Source organism: Schistocerca americana, chromosome 3 (assembly GCF_021461395.2).
Source record: "Schistocerca americana isolate TAMUIC-IGC-003095 chromosome 3, iqSchAmer2.1, whole genome shotgun sequence".
In the NCBI taxonomy this organism is placed as follows: Eukaryota; Metazoa; Arthropoda; class Insecta; order Orthoptera; family Acrididae; genus Schistocerca; species Schistocerca americana.
Genome location: NC_060121.1, coordinates 259,923,889 through 259,941,930, shown reverse-complemented (window position 1 = coordinate 259,941,930; position 18,042 = coordinate 259,923,889). Strand labels below are relative to the sequence as shown.

At 42.0% G+C, this 18,042-nt stretch overlaps 1 protein-coding gene across 1 annotated transcript in view; it reads left to right on the top strand.

Annotated features, from left to right (window-relative positions):
• Positions 1-18,042, top strand: part of LOC124605581 (proton channel OtopLc-like) — a 111,755-nt gene that overhangs the window by 19,946 nt on the left and 73,767 nt on the right. Inside the window, exon 4 of the mRNA XM_047137363.1 lies at positions 17,760-17,958. Coding sequence (XP_046993319.1) covers positions 17,760-17,958 — 199 coding nt within the window. The remainder of the gene's footprint in view (positions 1-17,759; positions 17,959-18,042) is intronic.

The window sequence follows — 18,042 nt, the reverse complement described above, 5'->3', positions numbered from 1 at the left end:
GTTGCTGTCCGTGAACAAAAAAATAGCTCTGAGCACTATGGGACTCAACTGCTGTGGTCATAAGTCCCCTAGAACTTAGAACTACTTAAACCTAACTAACCTAAGGACAGCACACAACACCCAGCCATCACGAGGCAGAGAAAATCCCTGACCCCGCCGGGAATCGAACCCGGGAACCCGTGCGTGGGAAGCGAGAACGCTACCGCACGACCACGAGATGCGGGCTGTCCGTGAACACTGACTGATCACTTGAAACGGTACATATTAGCAGTTTCTTCTTTCAATGTACAAAGTACTATACACTGAAGTCACAGAGATTGTGGGATAACGTTGTGCACGTATGCAGATGGCGGTAGTATCGCGTACAGAAGGTATAAAAGGACTACATTGGAAGAGCTGTCATTTGTACTTGGATGCTTCATGTGAAAATTTTTCCGATGTGATTATGGTCGCACGACGAGACTTAAGAGACTTTGAATGCGGATTGGTAGTTGAAGCTAGACGCATGGGCATTCCATTTCGGAAATTGTTTCGGAATTCAATATTCCGAGATGCACAGTGTCAAGTGTGTGCCGAGATGACCAAATTTCAGGTAATTTATTTATCAACACGGACAACGCAGTCGCCGACGGACTTCACTTAATCACCTAGAGCAGCGGCGTTTGCGAGTGCTAAGACGCAAGCAACGGTGCGTGAATAACCGCAGAAATCAATGTGAGCCTGCGACGGACGTATCCGTTACGACAGTGCGGCGTAATTTGACGTTAATGGGCTATGCCGGCAGACCACCGACGCGAGTGCTGCAGCGCCCCTTCTGAGTTCGTGACTGTATCGGTTGGATCTTAGAAGGATGGAAAACCGTGGCCTGGTCAGGTGAGTTCAGATTTCAGTTGGTAAGAGCTGATGGTATGGCTCGACTGTGGCGCAGACCCCACGAAGCGAGGACCAAGTTGTCAACAGGGCAGTGTGCAAGTTGGTGGTGTCTCCGCAGTAGTGTGGACTATGTCTGGTCCAACTGAACCGATGGTTATGTAAGGCTACTTGGAGACAATTTGCAGCCATTCATGGACTTCAGGTTGCCGAACAACGATGTAATTTTTGTGGATGACAATGCGGCACGTCACCGGACCACAATTGTTCGTGGTTGGTTTTAGAACATTCTGGACAAATCGAGTGAATTATTTCGCAACCCATATTACCCGAGATGAGTCCCATCCAACATTTGTAGGACACAAGCGAGAGATCAGTTCGCTCACAAAATCCTGCTCGGGAAACACTTCAGCAATTATGTACGGCTATAGAGGGAGCGTGGCTGAATATTTCTGCAGTGGAGTTCCAAAGACTTGATGAGTGCATGCCACGTAGATTTGCTGCACTATTATCGGCACGACTAAAGGAGGTCCGACACGATATTAGGAGGTGGGCCGGACGCTGTGGCCGAGCGGTTCTAGGCGCTTCAGTCCGGAACCGCGCTGCTGCTGAGGTCGCAATTTCGAATACTGCCTCGGCCATGGATATGTGTGATGTCCTTAGGTTAGTTAGGTTTAAGTAGTTCTATGAGACTGATGACCTCAGGCGTTAAGTCCCATAGTGCTCAGAGCCATTAGGAGGTGTTCCATGACTTTTGTCTTCTCGGTGTAAACTTTGCTACATGGTTCCGCCTGATGTAATTCTCGCTCGGCTAGCTCTGTAGTGAGACGATGCTGTCGTCTTCGGCGATGACTACAGAGAGCTGAGTGACACTCCGCTCTAAGTCTCCAGCAGCGGCGGCGTATCGAAAATCCTACGTCTGTCCTTCATCACTGCGTATGGCACTGACTTGTGGTTCCGTCGTGAGGCACCAACTTCGTCAAGTATGTTCGATATCACACGATATTTTCCTGATTGCCTCAATTTCATCGCATAGCATTTTAATCCGTCCACAACAACGGCTGCGAGAGACTGGTAGGTAGGCAACTAGGAGTGTTAACTGTGGTGCTCCACTGTTGCGCACCACGGTTTATCGACGTGTATGAAATCACGCGTCGCAGATCCACCTTGTGCAACGATCAGCAGGGTCCCCACGTGGAGCAGCTCCTGTAGAGTGCGAACCGTGGAGATTTGAGGGTGACCCGATCTTCAACCTCATTTTACATCCAAACGGAACATTTCCAGACATGGATTCCTTACCAAAACTACGTTCTCTCTAAACCCCACTCAAACCTGTACAGGATTTACGAAACACTTTGTAGCGAATTATTTATCGCGCTTCAGCGAAGCAATAGGACATTTTTTCTGTGGCAAACACACACCGGGTGATCAAAAATTCAGTTGTTGTTGTTGTTGTGGTCTTCAGTCCTGAGACTGGTTTCATGCAGCTCTCCATGCTACTCTATCCTGTGCAAGCTTCTTCATCTCCCAGTACCTACTGCAACCTACATCCTTCTGAATCTGCTTAGTGTATTGATCTCTTGGTCTCCCTCTACGATTTTTACCCTCCATGCTGCCCTCCAATGCTAAATTTGTGATCCCTTGATGCCTCAAAACATGTCCTACCAACCGATCCCTTCTTCTAGTCAAGTTGTGCCACAAACTTCTCTTCTCCCCAATCCTATTCAATACCTCCTCATTAGTTACGTGATCTACCCACCTTATCTTCAGCATTCTTCTGTAGCACCACATTTCGAAAGCTTCTATTCTCTTCTTGTCCAAACTGGTTATCGTCCATGTTTCACTTCCATACATGGCTACACTCCATACAAATACTTTCAGAAACGACTTCCTGACACTTAAATCTATACTCGATATTAACAAATTTCTCTTCTTCAGAAACGATTTCCTTCCCATTGCCAGTCTACATTTTATATCCTCTCTACATCGACCATCATCAGTTATTTTACTCCCTAAATAGCAAAACTCATTTACTACTTTAAGTGTCTCATTTCCTAATCTAATCCCCTCAGCATCACCCGATTTAATTTGACTACATTCCATTATCCTCGTTAAAAATTCAGTGTAAATTTGAAAACTTAATAAACCACGGAATAATGTAGATAGAGAGGTAAAAATTGGCACACATGCTTGGAATGACATGGGGTTTTATTAGAAACAAAAAAATACAAAAGTTCAAAAAATTATATTGCTAGACGCGTGAAAGATCTCTTGCGCGCGTCGTTTGGTGATGGTGTGCTCAGCCGCCACTTTCGTCATGCTTGGCATCCCAGGTCCCCAGACCTCATTCCGTGCGATTATTGGCTTTGGGGCTACCTGAAGTCGCAAGTGTATCGTGATCGACCGACTTTCTAGGGATGCTGAAAGACAACATCCGACGCCAATGCCTCGCCATAACTCCGGACATGCTTTACAGTGCTGTTCACAACATTTTTCCTCGACTACAGCTATTGTTGAGGAATGATGGTGAACATATTGAGAATTTCCTGTAAGGAACATCATCTTGACTTTGTCTTACATTGTTATGCTAATTATTGCTATTCTGATCAGATGAAGCGCCATCTGTCGGACATTTTTTGAACTTTTGTATTTTTTTGGTTCTAATAAAACCCCATTTCATTCCAAACATGTGTGTCAATTTGTATCTATCTACATTATTACTTGATTTATTCAGTTTTCAAATTTGTACTGACTTTTTGATCACCCGGTATTTTAGCAGGAAAAGCTATTCTTCCCACAGGAAAACGACTCACCTGGCTCATGTAGCTATTCCGTTACAACAGTGTCGACAGATGAAGCAGTTTGTCTCCACCCGTGTCACACGAATGGGGGAGAAAGTCATACTGTTGGCGTGCCAGTCTTATCGCCGTAAGCAGCCATCTGTCAGTTTCCTCACTTCTGACAAGTACTGGTTATCAACAACTGAGACGTGCAGTAACATCAGTATTTCAGATAGATGCCCCTAACTAAATTCTTCACAGATAAGAATGCTCCACATAGCCACTGCTATACCTTATCTAACGCTGTCAGCATGAAAATTGCTGCCACATCAGCATCGTTGCGTGGTGTGCACTACTTACTCTCACACAAAATGCTGACATTCATGATTATCGTTAACACGAAGCCCTTCACGAGTAAGAATATCTGCAAGTTTATCTTCCTGTCTGGTTAGGCTGCGGAAAAGCTGCATCATGAAGTACTGTTTCCATTACTCACTTGTAAGCAACTATGGCACAAAAAAGTGTATACACAACTTAGTAGTGTGCCTATTCGAAGTGTACCGAAAATGAAACGACAAGCAGATAACAGCGAATGGATTCGAAAAGTTATGTACCACTTTTCACAGAAATCAGTATTTACGGAGCTGCTACAGTTTTTCTGTAGCGCACACATGACAAGCAGGAAGAATATAAAAAGAACTAATTCATACACGACATAATCATATTACAACATCGAACTGGTGTCAAATAGAAAGACTTCCAGTAAGTTACTGAACAACCCGTGACTGGGTCTCCCGGCGATAGTAATATACGGTCTCTTCATCTCATGGAGGAAATGTGGCATATTTTGACTCTTGCCTCTCGGCCGCGTATTACTAAATGAACCAGGAGGTCTCCTGCATGGCTGTTTGTTTCAACATGCATTCGCTGTTGCCCGTTCCGGTAAAAGGAGACTACCGTGAATCATTTCTATGAACGGTAATCTCTGACGTAAAGTGTTGGCTAAAGAAGCGAGAAAAGTGAAACAGGACAGCAGATTATGTGTATTTGCAGCAGCCGACGTTTCCGTACGCATGGATAAGTCACCCTGAATATTGCCTTTCAAATTGGAAAAGCTCTGGAGTAGAAAACTTCCAAGCTACAGTGCGGTACAGATACGCGGTGGACATCTCTGGCGTGTGGAATCGTAGTGAGGACTACCTCAAACACCTGAACAACCTTGATCCCAGCATTTAATCTCAAGGGAGAAGAGAGGCACCAACAAATCCACGTCGTGGACATGTTATTCACTGTTTTTTCTTATCCTCAGCCTTCGACTGGTTTGATTCGGCCCAGCACGCCACAGATCCCTTCCTTGTTCCAACCTCTAAATCTCAGAGTAGCACATCACCCGATATCCTCTATAATTTTTGGATGTATTCCAGCCTCTGTCTTCACCAAGCGTTTTCATCTTCCACAGCTCTCTCTAGTAGAAGGCAATTTATTTCCTAATGTCTTAACCCATGCTCTATCATCTTATCTCTTCCTCTTTCACTGTTTCCCTTATGTTCTTATTCTTCACCGATTCTGAAGAGAACCTCTACGTTCCCTATCTCACTAGTGTACTTAATTTTCACCATCTTCTATAGAATCACATGTCAAAAGCTTCGATTCTCTTCGTTTCCGATTTTCCCATAGACCACGATAAACTTCCATACAATGCTATGCTCCCAATGTACATTCTAGAAGTTTATTCTTCAAATTAACCCTATTTCGGATGCTGGTAGCCTTCTCTTGCTCACGAATGCCCTCTTTGCCTGTGATAGTATACTTTTTATGTCCTCCTTGCTACCAAGCGAGGTGGCGCAGTGGTTAGCACACTGGACTCGCATTCGGGAGGACGACGGTTCAATCCCGTCTCCGGCCATCCTGATTTAGGTTTTCCGTGATTTCCCTAAATCGCTTCAGGCAAATGCCGGGATGGTTCCTTTGAAAGGGCACGGCCGATTTCCTTCCCCATCCTTCCCTCACCCGAGCTTGCGCTCCGTCTCTAATGACCTCGTTGTCGACGGGACGTTAAACACTAATATCCTCCTCCTCCTCCTCCTTGCTTTGTCCGTAATATGTTGTTTTGTTTTCAAGGTAGCAGAATCCCTAAACTTTGTCTGCTTCGTGCTCCTCAATTTAAATGTTGAGTTCATGGCTAAACATGTTTCATCTGTTCCTCATCACCCTCGTCTTTCTTCGAATTACCCTCAGCCATTATTCTGTACTCACTAGACTGTACATTCCATTAAACACATCTTGTAATTCTTCTTCAATTCACAGAATGTCACCAGCAAATCTTATTCTTGGTGTTCTTTCATCCTGAATATTAAGCTCAGTCTTGAACCCGCCAGGGTCGCCGAGAGCGCTAACGCGCTGTTTCCTGGTCTCGGGTAGGCGCGCCGACCCCGGATCGAATCCGCCCAGCGGATTAAAGACAAGGGCCAGTGTGCCGGCCGGCCTGGATGTGGTTTTTAGGTGGTTGTCCACATCCCGCTAGGTGAATACTGGGCTGGTCCCCACGTTCCACCTCAGTTACACGCGTCGCAGACATTTGAAACATGTTCACACTATTTCACGCTTTACACTAGCCACACGCAGTTGGGGTACACTAATTTCGTCCTGGGGGGTATGGGGTGGCGGCAGGAAGGGCATCTATAAAACTAACATTGCCAAATCCGTTGTAACCACGCCGACCCTGCGATCGCTGCGGGACACTGGCGAAAGCGAAAGAAAGAATTAATCTCAGTCTTGAGTCTTCCTTTTATTTCCATCATTGCTTCTTCGACGTATAAATTGAACAGTTGGGGCAAAAGACTACCTGGTTTACATCCTTTTGAATTCGAGTACTTCGGTTTTGGTCATCCATTCATAATGTTCCTTCTTAATTGTTTTCCATAACGTATATTACACGTCATTTCCTGTAGCTTACTCATAATTTTTTCAGAATTTCGAACATCTTGCACCATTTTATATTGGCTAATGCTTTCTCTACTTCGGCTATGACCGTAATCTAATCATTCCTAAATCTTGCTCCCTTTATCAAGTGTAGCTTCAGATCTGAGTCTCTGGTTCCTTTATCTGTTCATCTGCCAAACTATATTCAACTAACAGACCCTCAATTTTCGATTTTATTTCTCTATACATTGTTATTGTTAGTAACTTCGATGCATGACCCATTACGCTGACTGTGCGATAGTTCTTGTACTCATTGTCTTTGCTATCTACGGGACTGTGTGGATTACATTGTGTCAAAAGTCTGATGGTGTGTCTGCAAACTCATATATTCTACGCACTGACTTGAATAGTCATTTGGTTCCACTCTAGAAACTCCGAAGGAATATTATACATCCCTTCAGCGTTAATTGATCGCAAGTTTAGCAAAGCTCTGTTAAACTCTGACTCTAATAATGGATCCCCTAGGTCTGCCGCAGCGACTCACGTTCTTCTTCTATCGGTCAGTTCCTCCCTATCGTAGAGGCCTTCAGTGTACTCTTTCTCCTATTTGTTCTCACCTACGTGTTTATCCTGGAATTCACATTGCACTCTTAATGCCGACGCTGTCGTTTTTAATTTCATCGGAATTTGTTTTCGCTTTTTTATGTAATGAATCAGTTCTTCCGATGACCATTTCTTTCTCGATTTCTTCACTTTCTTTTTTCAGCCATTTCGCCTTGGCTTTCCTGAATTTCCCATTCTTCAGTGACACATATTGCTGTATTCCGTCTTTTCCCGAAAACTTTTATACCTCTTTCTGCTGCCGAACAAGTGAAGAATATCTTCTGCTAACCGAGGTTTCTTCTCAGTGATACCCCTTGTAGCTCTGCTTCTCTGTCGAAATTCATTAATTGTTCTTTATAGACATGTTCATTTCTGTTCTACTGAACTGCGTATAGTGGAGTTCATTATCGCAGTATCTACCTCCGTAGAGAACGTCACACGCCTTTCATTATTCCTCAGTACTTCAGTGTCCCACTTCCTTTCACACTAATTCTTTCCGGTGATTCCCTAAAACTTTCGTTTAATTTTCGGCATTACTAAATTGTGATCTACGTCTATTTTTGCTCCTGGGTACGCTTTATAATCCACTACCTGATTTCGGAATCTCTGTCTCACTATGATGCAATATGGTTGGAATTTTGAGAAGTCTTTGGGTCATTTCCAAGTAACACCCCTCTTCTTGTGATTTTTTAATTTTGCGGATTACGTGATGGATTTTTTTGCAGAACTGAGATAATCTTTCTCGTCTATCTTATCTCTGTTACGGGGCTCCTACAGTCTTTTAACAATTTCTTCTATTCCTTCGCGTACTAAAATGTTCCAGACCACCATGATAGTAGATTATGATCTCCGTATACATACTGCATTACCCGTTCAGTATTCTCCTATACTTCATCTACGTCTTCTTGTTGTGACGTGATCAGGTGTACCTGAACGATTGTTGTTGACGTTTGTTTTCTGTCGATTCTATTGAGAACAATCCTATCACTGAACTGTTCACGGTAACTCACTCTATGCCTTACATTCCTACTCATAACGAATCCTATTCCAGTTATACCATTTTCTGTTGATATTACAGTTTATTAATCTGACTAGAATTATCCATCTTCTTTCCATTTCACATAATTGACACTCACTAAATCTAGACTGAGCCTTTGCATTTTCATTTTCAGATTGTCTACCGTCTCTAACACGTTCAAACTTCTGACACTCCACGATCCAACTCATGAAATGTCACCCCTTCGTTTGTTACTCAATCTTTCTCTCATGGTTACCTCCCCTTTGGAAGTATGCTCCCTCGCATCCGAATGGTAAACTGATCCGGAATTTTTTACCAGTTGAGCGATCATCATAACAATATTCCAATTACGGGTCACATGTTCTGTGGACACACAGTGCGCCGTCTCTAATGGCTCCAATATCGACGGGTGTTGAAATCTAAACTTCCTCCCTTCCCGATACTAATTGCGTATCTTCAATGCAGTGTTCCCATTGCCTCATGCATCCTCAACCCTAATAATTTCTGCTTCTTTCGTTTTTTTAGGGCATATTTCCCACCACAGCCCCGTAACAGAGATAACATAGAATGACAGACGAGAAAGATTACCTCACTTCTGCAAAAAATTCCATCACGTAATCCGCAGTATTAAAAAATCACAAGAAGAGGGGTGTTACTTGGAAATGACCCAAAGACTTCTCAAAATTCCAACTATATTACATCATGGTGAGACAGAGATTCCGAAATCAGGTAGTGGATTATAAAGCGCAAGAGGGTGTTCTCAATGCTGCTCTCTTTGACAAAGCCCTTGGCAGAATGAGGGTGACTCCATATGATGGAAGTCTTCGGCAGCCATTACTGATGTTACTAAATTTAGGCAGTGATTTGCTTCGAACCCAAGAGCCAGTAAGTTCTGATTAGTTGTCAAAGTAATGGTAACCTGAACCATTACACGAGAAAAAAGCTGACATAGCTGAATCAATCTTTACTCAAACTCTCTAATCTTTGTACGAGTCAGACTAGGGACATGATCGATAGTCAATCGCAAAGAGTGGCTCCCAGAATCTCGACCCAATCTAAGGAACAACAATAGTAATATTGCTATCCAAACTAACATCGAGCTAAGTCATACACGACTAGAAAAAGAGAGTCGTGAAAAATTATATAGTCGTTAATATGTAGGTTGAATGACAGATCATTAGATAAGAATGGCGTAAAGATATTACACTAATCAATGAAAATGCTCAGTGACTACCACAGAGCAGCGAGGACTATTTCCACAGTCCAGGACTTCGGGAATATGCTGTTTAACATGTACCTGAGGATAGGTTTTTGCTGTAGGAAAAGCTATTAAAACCAGGATCTCGGAATATGAATCACGTTGTAGGTTAGAACTCATGGAAAAATTTAGTTTTCTGCGGGAGGGGTGGGGAAGGGGAGGTGTTCAACTCCGCATTTTGCAAAACAGGACGTATTTCTTTTTCTATTGACATTTGTCACCTTTATGGGTTTCGATTTATTTCTGTAAGTTGTCATCAAAGCACATTAAGAGACGCTCTGGTAAAGCAGTAAATTTTAGTGTCAAGCTAGCATTTGCTGCGAAAAGGAACTGAAACACATTTATTCAAGTCTGAGAAGACCAGCTGTCACCTCACGAAAACCTGTGCCTAGTACCTTGCAGAATCTGGAAGCTGTACAATAAGCCAACAATGTCGGTCCAGTGTCCAGATGGGGAATGCGGCTAGGATTGTCACACCTGTAAGTCTTGCTTCTAATCTCTTATTTCGAAGAGAGCTCAGTTTCCCACACAAGAATTTTGAGGTCACAAAGCGTCGAAGATACGAGGTGTGGCTAGAAAAAAACCGGACTAGTACTGGTGAAACAATAAAACGAATGCAATAAGGCTGAAAGTCGCGTGGCCTGTCACGTGACTCTCGCTCCGCCTACTGCTCGAGTTTCATCTGCCTCCTGCACTCAGTCTGCCCGTGGCGTCTGTTTTAAGTAGTTGACGTTTTGTCTGTGCGTCGGAAAATGTTGAGTGTACAGAAAGAACAGCGTGTTAACATAAAATTTTGTTTCAAACTAGGAAAATCTGCAAGTGAAACGTTTGTAATGTTACAACAAGTGTACGGCGATGATTGTTTATCGCGAACACAAGTGTTTGAGTGGTTTGAACGATTTAAAGATGGCCGCGAAGACACCAGTGATGACACTCGCACTGGCAGACCATTGTCAGAAAAAACTGATGCAAACATTGAAAAAATCGGTAAACTTGTTCTACAAGATCGCCGTTTAACAATCAGAGCAGTGTCTGAGTTAACAGGAGTTGACAAGGAAAGTGTTAGGCAGATTCTTCATGAAAGTTTCAACATGAACAAAGTGTGTTCAAAAATGGTTCCAAACTGTCTCACAATTGAACAGAAGGAACGCCGAAGAATGATTTGTTCTGACATCCTGGAAAACATTGAAAGTGATCCCACCTTCTTACAAAATGTTATTACTTGCGATGAATCGTGGTTTTTTACTTACGATCCCGAAACTAAACGCCAATCGATGCATTGGAAAACTCCTGGTTCTCCACGACAAAAAAAGCACGAATGTCAAAATCGAAATTCAAGGCAATGATGATTGTTTTTTTTTTTTTTGACATCAAAGGGATTGTGCACATTGATTGGGTACCAGAGGGACAAACAGTGAATCAGCATTACTACATTAGCGTCCTGGCTACCCTACGTGAGCGAGTACGGAGACAACGGAACGATTTGTGGAGAAAAAAGTCATGGATCCTTCACCAAGACAATGCCCCAGCTCACAGTGCGTTGTCAGTGAAGACGTTTTTGGCAAAACACAACATTCCCATCTTAGATCATCCACCCTACTCACCTGATTTGGCCCCCTGTGACTTTTTTCTTTTCCCTAAAGTCAAGTCAGCTTTGAAAGGAACTAGATTTGAGACTGTTGAAGCAGTAAAAGAAAAAGCGACGGAAGTAATGTATGGACTTACCGAAAATGATCTGCAGCATTGCTATGAACAGTGGAAAATTCGTATGGAGCGGTGTAGAGACCGAGGAGGAGTGTACATTGAAGGAGATAACATGAAATTGTAAATAATTGTAAATAAATGTTTTTTCCAGCATCAGTCCGGTTTTTTTCTAGCCGCACCTCGTATTCTAGGAACCCGGCGCTCAGTCACAATATCCCCCAAACTAGATTCCATTGACATTCTGATTGTCATGATTCTAAACTTTTAAGCGAAAATCGGTTCAGAGAGACTCAAAGTACCACTTAACACCAAACATCGTCAATTATTTGTTGGATATTTCCAGTCTCTTTCTTCTACGCATTATTTTGCTCCCAAGGTAACAAAATTCCTTCACCTTTATATTACTTCGTCACCAATTTAATTCATCACTAATCTCATTTCTGGTAATCTTTATTACTTTCGTTTTTCTGAGGTTTTCTCTCAGTCCACATTCTGTATGATCAGACTGCTCTTCTCACTTACTAATCCTATAACTCTTCCTCACTTTCACTGACGATAGCTATGCCATTGGAAAATCGTATAAACAATATCCTTCCACCATGAATGTTAATTCCCCACCTGCAACATTCTTTATTTCCAGCATTACTTCATCATGGACAGTTCGAACACTAGGGGAGCAAGAGTGAATCCTTGCTTTAAGACATTTTTAATCTGAGAATTTTTTCTTGGGCGCCCATTCTTATTTGGTCATAATGGCTTGCTGAGAACACATATTCAAGTGCACGTACGTTCGGGACAGGGTGCCCGGAGAGGCAGATGCTCTAGTGCTCATTGCGAAAACATGTAACGTTGTGAAAAGGTCGCTGGGAGATATTTCGTCGATATAGTGAAGCGATATCTCCGTAGTTACCGTTGCACATTCGCCCTAGTCACCATTGATAATAACGATGGTCCTCATAAAACCATACCGCTGAAGCTGTGGGGGGATGACGGCAACGATGCCTGTTTATTAGCTGGACGTGAATGGCTCAGAGCACTCGAGAACCCACGCCGGCAGTCTTCTCACTTAAATGATGGCGTCACTTCAATACAGTCGAGAACTGCACCTAACATTGCACAAGTGTAGAGAGAATATACCTGTAGAAGATCTCAGTGTTCTTGTAAACAATGTCGCAACTCGATGCTGGTGGCGTGCTGCTGCAAGTCACCGGAAACATACTGTGGCATCCATCTAGGAGTGACAGTTCTTGTCGCTGTACGACACCAGTTTTCGTCTTTAATGAAAAATTTCAGCCGCATTTTATAAACAAAGTCGGCGTGATCTCTAGATGCTCATTTTATCCTTTTCTGCAGTACAATACTTGGTAATTCCATAGCACAGTTCAGACTCTACATTACCTTTTCCAGAAGAGTGCTCCCTGCCCCCCTCTTTTAACCTACATGAAAAGCGGAACCAGTCTCGCTGAGATATACGTAAGTGTTAGGACTGTGCGAAAGGCTACCATATACTCGAGGACGGTCAGCTTCATCTATCCGTCTCTACTCTCCAGAGTTATTTCCATATGATTACTTTTTGGTGTATAATGTTATCCCCAATCAGCAGTTCCTCATATCCTCAACTCCTGTGAATATACTTACCCAATAAGTTTCGCCTAGGGTTGCACAAACAAGGCTCCATATTGTGTCTGAGATGACTTTAAAATAGCTAATAACCATCAGAAAGTGTATGCCATTTTTGTTTATAATATTATTAACCGCCAGCAAAAAATAAAAACATATTTCTGTTTCATGGCAATATGACCGAAAGCGACGTTGGTACAATACCGTCAATCACAAAAGAACTTCGTCTGTTCCATCAGAAACCGTCACATCAAGCCACCATTTGTTCCACTCTGCTAGTAATGCCACAACTGGCTGTAGGTGCCCACCTTCAGTTAGGGAAACTTATTTTATAATCGTGGTTTGTGGTGTCACTCTTATGGCACTAACCAAACCCTACATCGCAAATACACAATGTCTTTTGAATCTATTTACCATTTATATAATTTCAAATGACGCTGAAGGCTAGTTTTAAGCGTCATTCATGCATCAAAATAGAATTCTGCGACCCTGCGAGTTCTGTTTGCGTCCAAGTTATGTTTGTAATACAGTTACCGAACCGGATTCAAGTGAGGAAGGAAACCGCTATAAAACAGCCAACGTAAAAACTGAACGCAATGTGACTGTTCGTATATCAAAAGATTGCACTTCTCTAGTACATTAAACAAATCTTGAATTGGATTTTAACTGGCAAATTCTCTTCAAATAAATCGATGCATGTTCCAATTAGTTACTAATAACTAAAACATTCTCATTTAGATGAAACAAGTTACCTATATCGAGGTTTTTTGACCTCGTATTTCGACTAAGATACCTCAGATTATTTTTAAAGTATCCAAAAAATAAGTTATTAATATCATATAAGGTTTGGTGCCGTTAGGTCCCCAGAATCGACCCCCACAAAACCTGCTACGTCACTGAGAATAAGAGATAGCTCAGAAAATATTCGTAATATTGACCATAATTTCTAAAATGGAAACTAAATCGAAATCATAAGCTGAAAGCTAATAAAGTAAAAATAATTTTCAAATATTGATGGTAGGAAGGTTGGATAATTTCAAACAATTTTAAGTTGTAGCCCTAAGTGTCAGTTATGTTAAATCAAAACAAACTTTTGTTACACGATAAACAGAGAGCGTTCTGTCAGAAGCAATAAATTAGATATAGATACAACTAGCAACTGATATTAGATTAACAAAAATAGCTGAAAATTCGGTAGAATAACCTTACAACCCGGTGTAACTGTTTACGATGGAAGTACGTGTGGGCGGCAGCGAATTATCACAGTACATCAACGATAGTGGGACTAATAAGAAAACCGAACGACAGTTGGTAAAACGTAAAAATTTATGTAGATTCAATAGCAACAGACGAATTACGTACAGCTATGTCAGTACTAACAATGGGACCTTAAGGACTGACCATTTTCGATTTTCCTCACTCTTATTTGAGTTTAAGATGTAGTCTACAGACATTAATGTCCTGAAGCAGTATTATCCCGTTCTCAAAAAACTTGACTTGTTAAGTATAAAAAGGTTCCATCCCAATCAACCGAATCGTCCATATATGGATAACGTTCTAATCTCGTAATGATGCGGCCGCAGGTTCAGTAGAAGCATATTTACCCATTAATATCTCAATTCAGTATTTAATATCAAACTGAGATGTGAAATAACAATTACTGACTTGAATTACAATTTCTTAATCAAAATAACATTTTCATCTTTAATTATTAATCAGATGAGAAAGAGACTATTGATAACAAACTAAAATTTTCTACGCGTATGGGACAGATCAAATATAAAATAAAACATTTCTTACATCTACATAATGTTAAAATGCAAACATAACATAAAAACAAAAATATTGTGTTACCAAAAATATTTATTCATTATAAATACTTGTATTTTCAAGCAATTAATATTTTAAAAAACTTTATTTTGATGAAATAATTATGATGCATGTTGTTGTTTAACATTTCAATATCACTATCAATATTGAATTTAAATAAAAATTCGTATACGTATAGCGGAAACTGAACCAATGACCTAGTCACACGAGATTATATCGCTACGTACTCGCCTAAGGGCGATTGCGACACCGAAATCGAAATTTTTTGTATTTAACAGCGCTCTCAATCTTCAAAATTTTAACCTCGATTTTTTTTTAGCGTATTCGAAAATAACATCGTATTGCTTTAACAGATTGACTTCTGCACACTGTAAGGAGAAAACGGAAGGGGGCCAGTCCGCAGGCGCCCTAGAGAGATATAAAGAGGCATGGGGATGTGTTGACATTAATATTGAGTACTACTCTTGACGCAATATCCTTTGAATATATAGTAATACTACAGAAAATTACTGATTACAGTATATACAATTAATCTGGTCGGACAGAACATGATCCACAATAATGAGCATCACTTGTCTGTGGAAGCAGCAATCGAGTACAATCAAAAATCTCGACATCAGAAACAAAGTTGATATCATTTGTAGAACGTAAATTAGTTAAGACTAAAATTTTCATTACTAAGGAAGCAGTCGAGCAAGTGCCAAAAATTTTTTGTCTTCGGTATGGTATAATTTGGACATCAAATGATGATGTGACTACAATGTTACAGTAAGTTATGTATCATTGTGGCAAAATCAAATGGCGTTCTAAAAACAACTAAAGACATATTATCATTAAATTGTTTAAGTTAATGGCACTATCAATGTTTTTGAATGAATGTCAGTCTTGAGCACTTGCTAAATTACAGATCAAAAGAATCTAAAGTGAAGTAGTGAAATTTCTGAGAGCAGTAGCTAAGTACACATTGCTTGATAAGAAGATAAATAAAGATATCAGGGACGAATTAAAAGTATTTATTCCGAATGAAGAAATAGTGATGTACAGGTACGTATGACGAGAATGCAAGAAGCCAAAAGGACTAAGTCACTGCTGAAATACAAGCCGAAACAAGCAAAAAAGGAAAATCAGCCCACCAAAGAAAACTTGGCTAGCATAAAATACATAAGCAGGAAACAAACCAGAAGCGGTTTAATGCATGATGATGACGATCATGATGATAAGTTGCCGCGGTAGTGGGTCTGGAGAAATATCCACAGATCTGACGGGATGTTGGCACTGTCACCTTGCTCTGCATTCTACAGCATGATGTGACAACAGGGCAGATTGCTACCCTTCATTAATGTAACATGTATTGCTCTCATCCCCTCAGAAGCTAAGAACACTGAGTAACCTCGAGGAACCTGGGCTCAACAGGTTTGCCCAACTTGGAATTTTTGGCTGGTCATAAATTTAGGATATTTAGGTGCAACCATCACTGAGTGGTTTGTTACGTGCAGTGCTCTTCAGTCTTATAACTGCCGGCTGATAGCTGGAGACACTCGTCTCAGGAGTATATACTGATATGGTGTCTGTTCTTTCGGACATGTCCGAAAGAACAGACACCATGGATGACCTGCAGCCGTCTAGAACGAAATTAGAATTATATTAATACCGTCAGCTGGTCACAGGCGTTGATGTATATCAACGAAGACAGGTGAAAATGTGTGCCCCAACCGGGACTCGAACCCGGGATCTTCTGCTTGCATGGCAGACTCTCTATCCATCTGAGCCGCCGCGAGGGCACAGAGGATAGTGTGACTGCAGGGACTATCTCGCGCACGCCTCCCGTGAGACCCACATGCTCACCTTGTATATGGTGTGTGGACATACAAAGTGAGAATGTGGGTCTTGCGGGAGGCGTGCGTGAGATAGTCCCTGCAGTCGCACTCTCTTCTGTGCCCTCAGTGGCTCAGATAGAGCGTCTGCCATCTAAGCAGGAGATCGCGGTCTGGGCGCACATTTTCACCTGTCCCCGTTGATATATATCAACGCCCTTGAGCAGCTGACGATATTAATGTAATTCTAATTTCGTTAGGAGTGTTCATCCGTCCTTAGGAGGATAATTTTTGCGAATTACAAGTCGTGATGTCTGTGTTTGCAACCAGATATTGGATCGATCAGACTAGACTTGCTGATTACCTTTGGATAAACGTGACGATTATTATGGTATGTTGGTTTGGAGCCATGACATTTCTTTATAGCCCCTAAAAACTACACACACATACAGAAACACACACATACACACGTACACACACTAAACTCACGTTGGCTGTATTAAATTATTCCATAAAAAAGATAAATTTGCTGGAATAGTGTATAATAATATAGCAGATAAATGTAGATGGCCAATCCCCAGACTGTAGAAGAATGAGCGAGCCCCTATGAAATACACTATAATAAACAAAGACCTTAATATAAAACTGATTAGGCTTTCGTGGCCACATCCTAACGTATTTCCCGTTGTTGCTCGCCTCGGTATTTTCGACTGACAGCCGTTCATAGTGGTTTTGCCAACGTTTCGACAGCACGAGTGAAAACCATTGTAGGCTGAATCCTTAACACTAGTAACCTTTTTTGTTACTGTAACCCCAGAAATGGCAGTAAGTGACTGTCGACCAAAGATACCAAGACGAGTACTTTAAGCTGGAATCCAGACATTGTCGAAAATTGTAAAAGTTATACCTCACTCATTCCATTGTCAGCAAAAATAGGTAACATGTACCAACTTAAGTTTGATTCTGACCTCTCACCAAAACGTAAAAATGTGGTGTCTAATGATTTGTTAGTCACAGGTATCACAGACTTGGATGGGCTGGGCAACCTACAAAGCGATGCATTAGAGGCAGCGTCCAATTAGGATGTGGTCAGGGCCTCCTTCACCATGCTGAAATGAACGGTAACTGGCTTCACCACCAACAGGTTTCCAGTCTTCACTGGCAGCCACTCATCTCGCAGTTGCATGGATCTCTAATTCAACAGCGAGATGCCAGCCTTCAGAGGACTTTTGGATAAAGTTGATGGTGGTCACATGACGCTCGCTTGAAGTTTGAATCAGTATCACGCATTACTCCTACAGACTGCTGGCTGCTGATGTTGCGTGTCGGTGTGTCGGCAGGGCTTCTACGTGTTCCTGTACGCGGGCAGCATGCTGTTCCTGCTGCTGCTGTACTGTTGCCTGCTCAAGGAGCGGGCCCTAGACTCGGTGGTCCAGAGCCACCACGCCGAGAGCGGCGGCCGCCGCCGCAAGATCTCTGCCACCGCGTCGGCGCCGCGCTCCCGTTACGGCAGCTTCTACCTGCGCATGGGCGCCGTCGGTCAGTAGCCTAACCTCTCTGCAGCTCTTACTGCCTACCTGCACACTAGCACCATCAATCAGTATCCTAATCTCTGTATGGCTC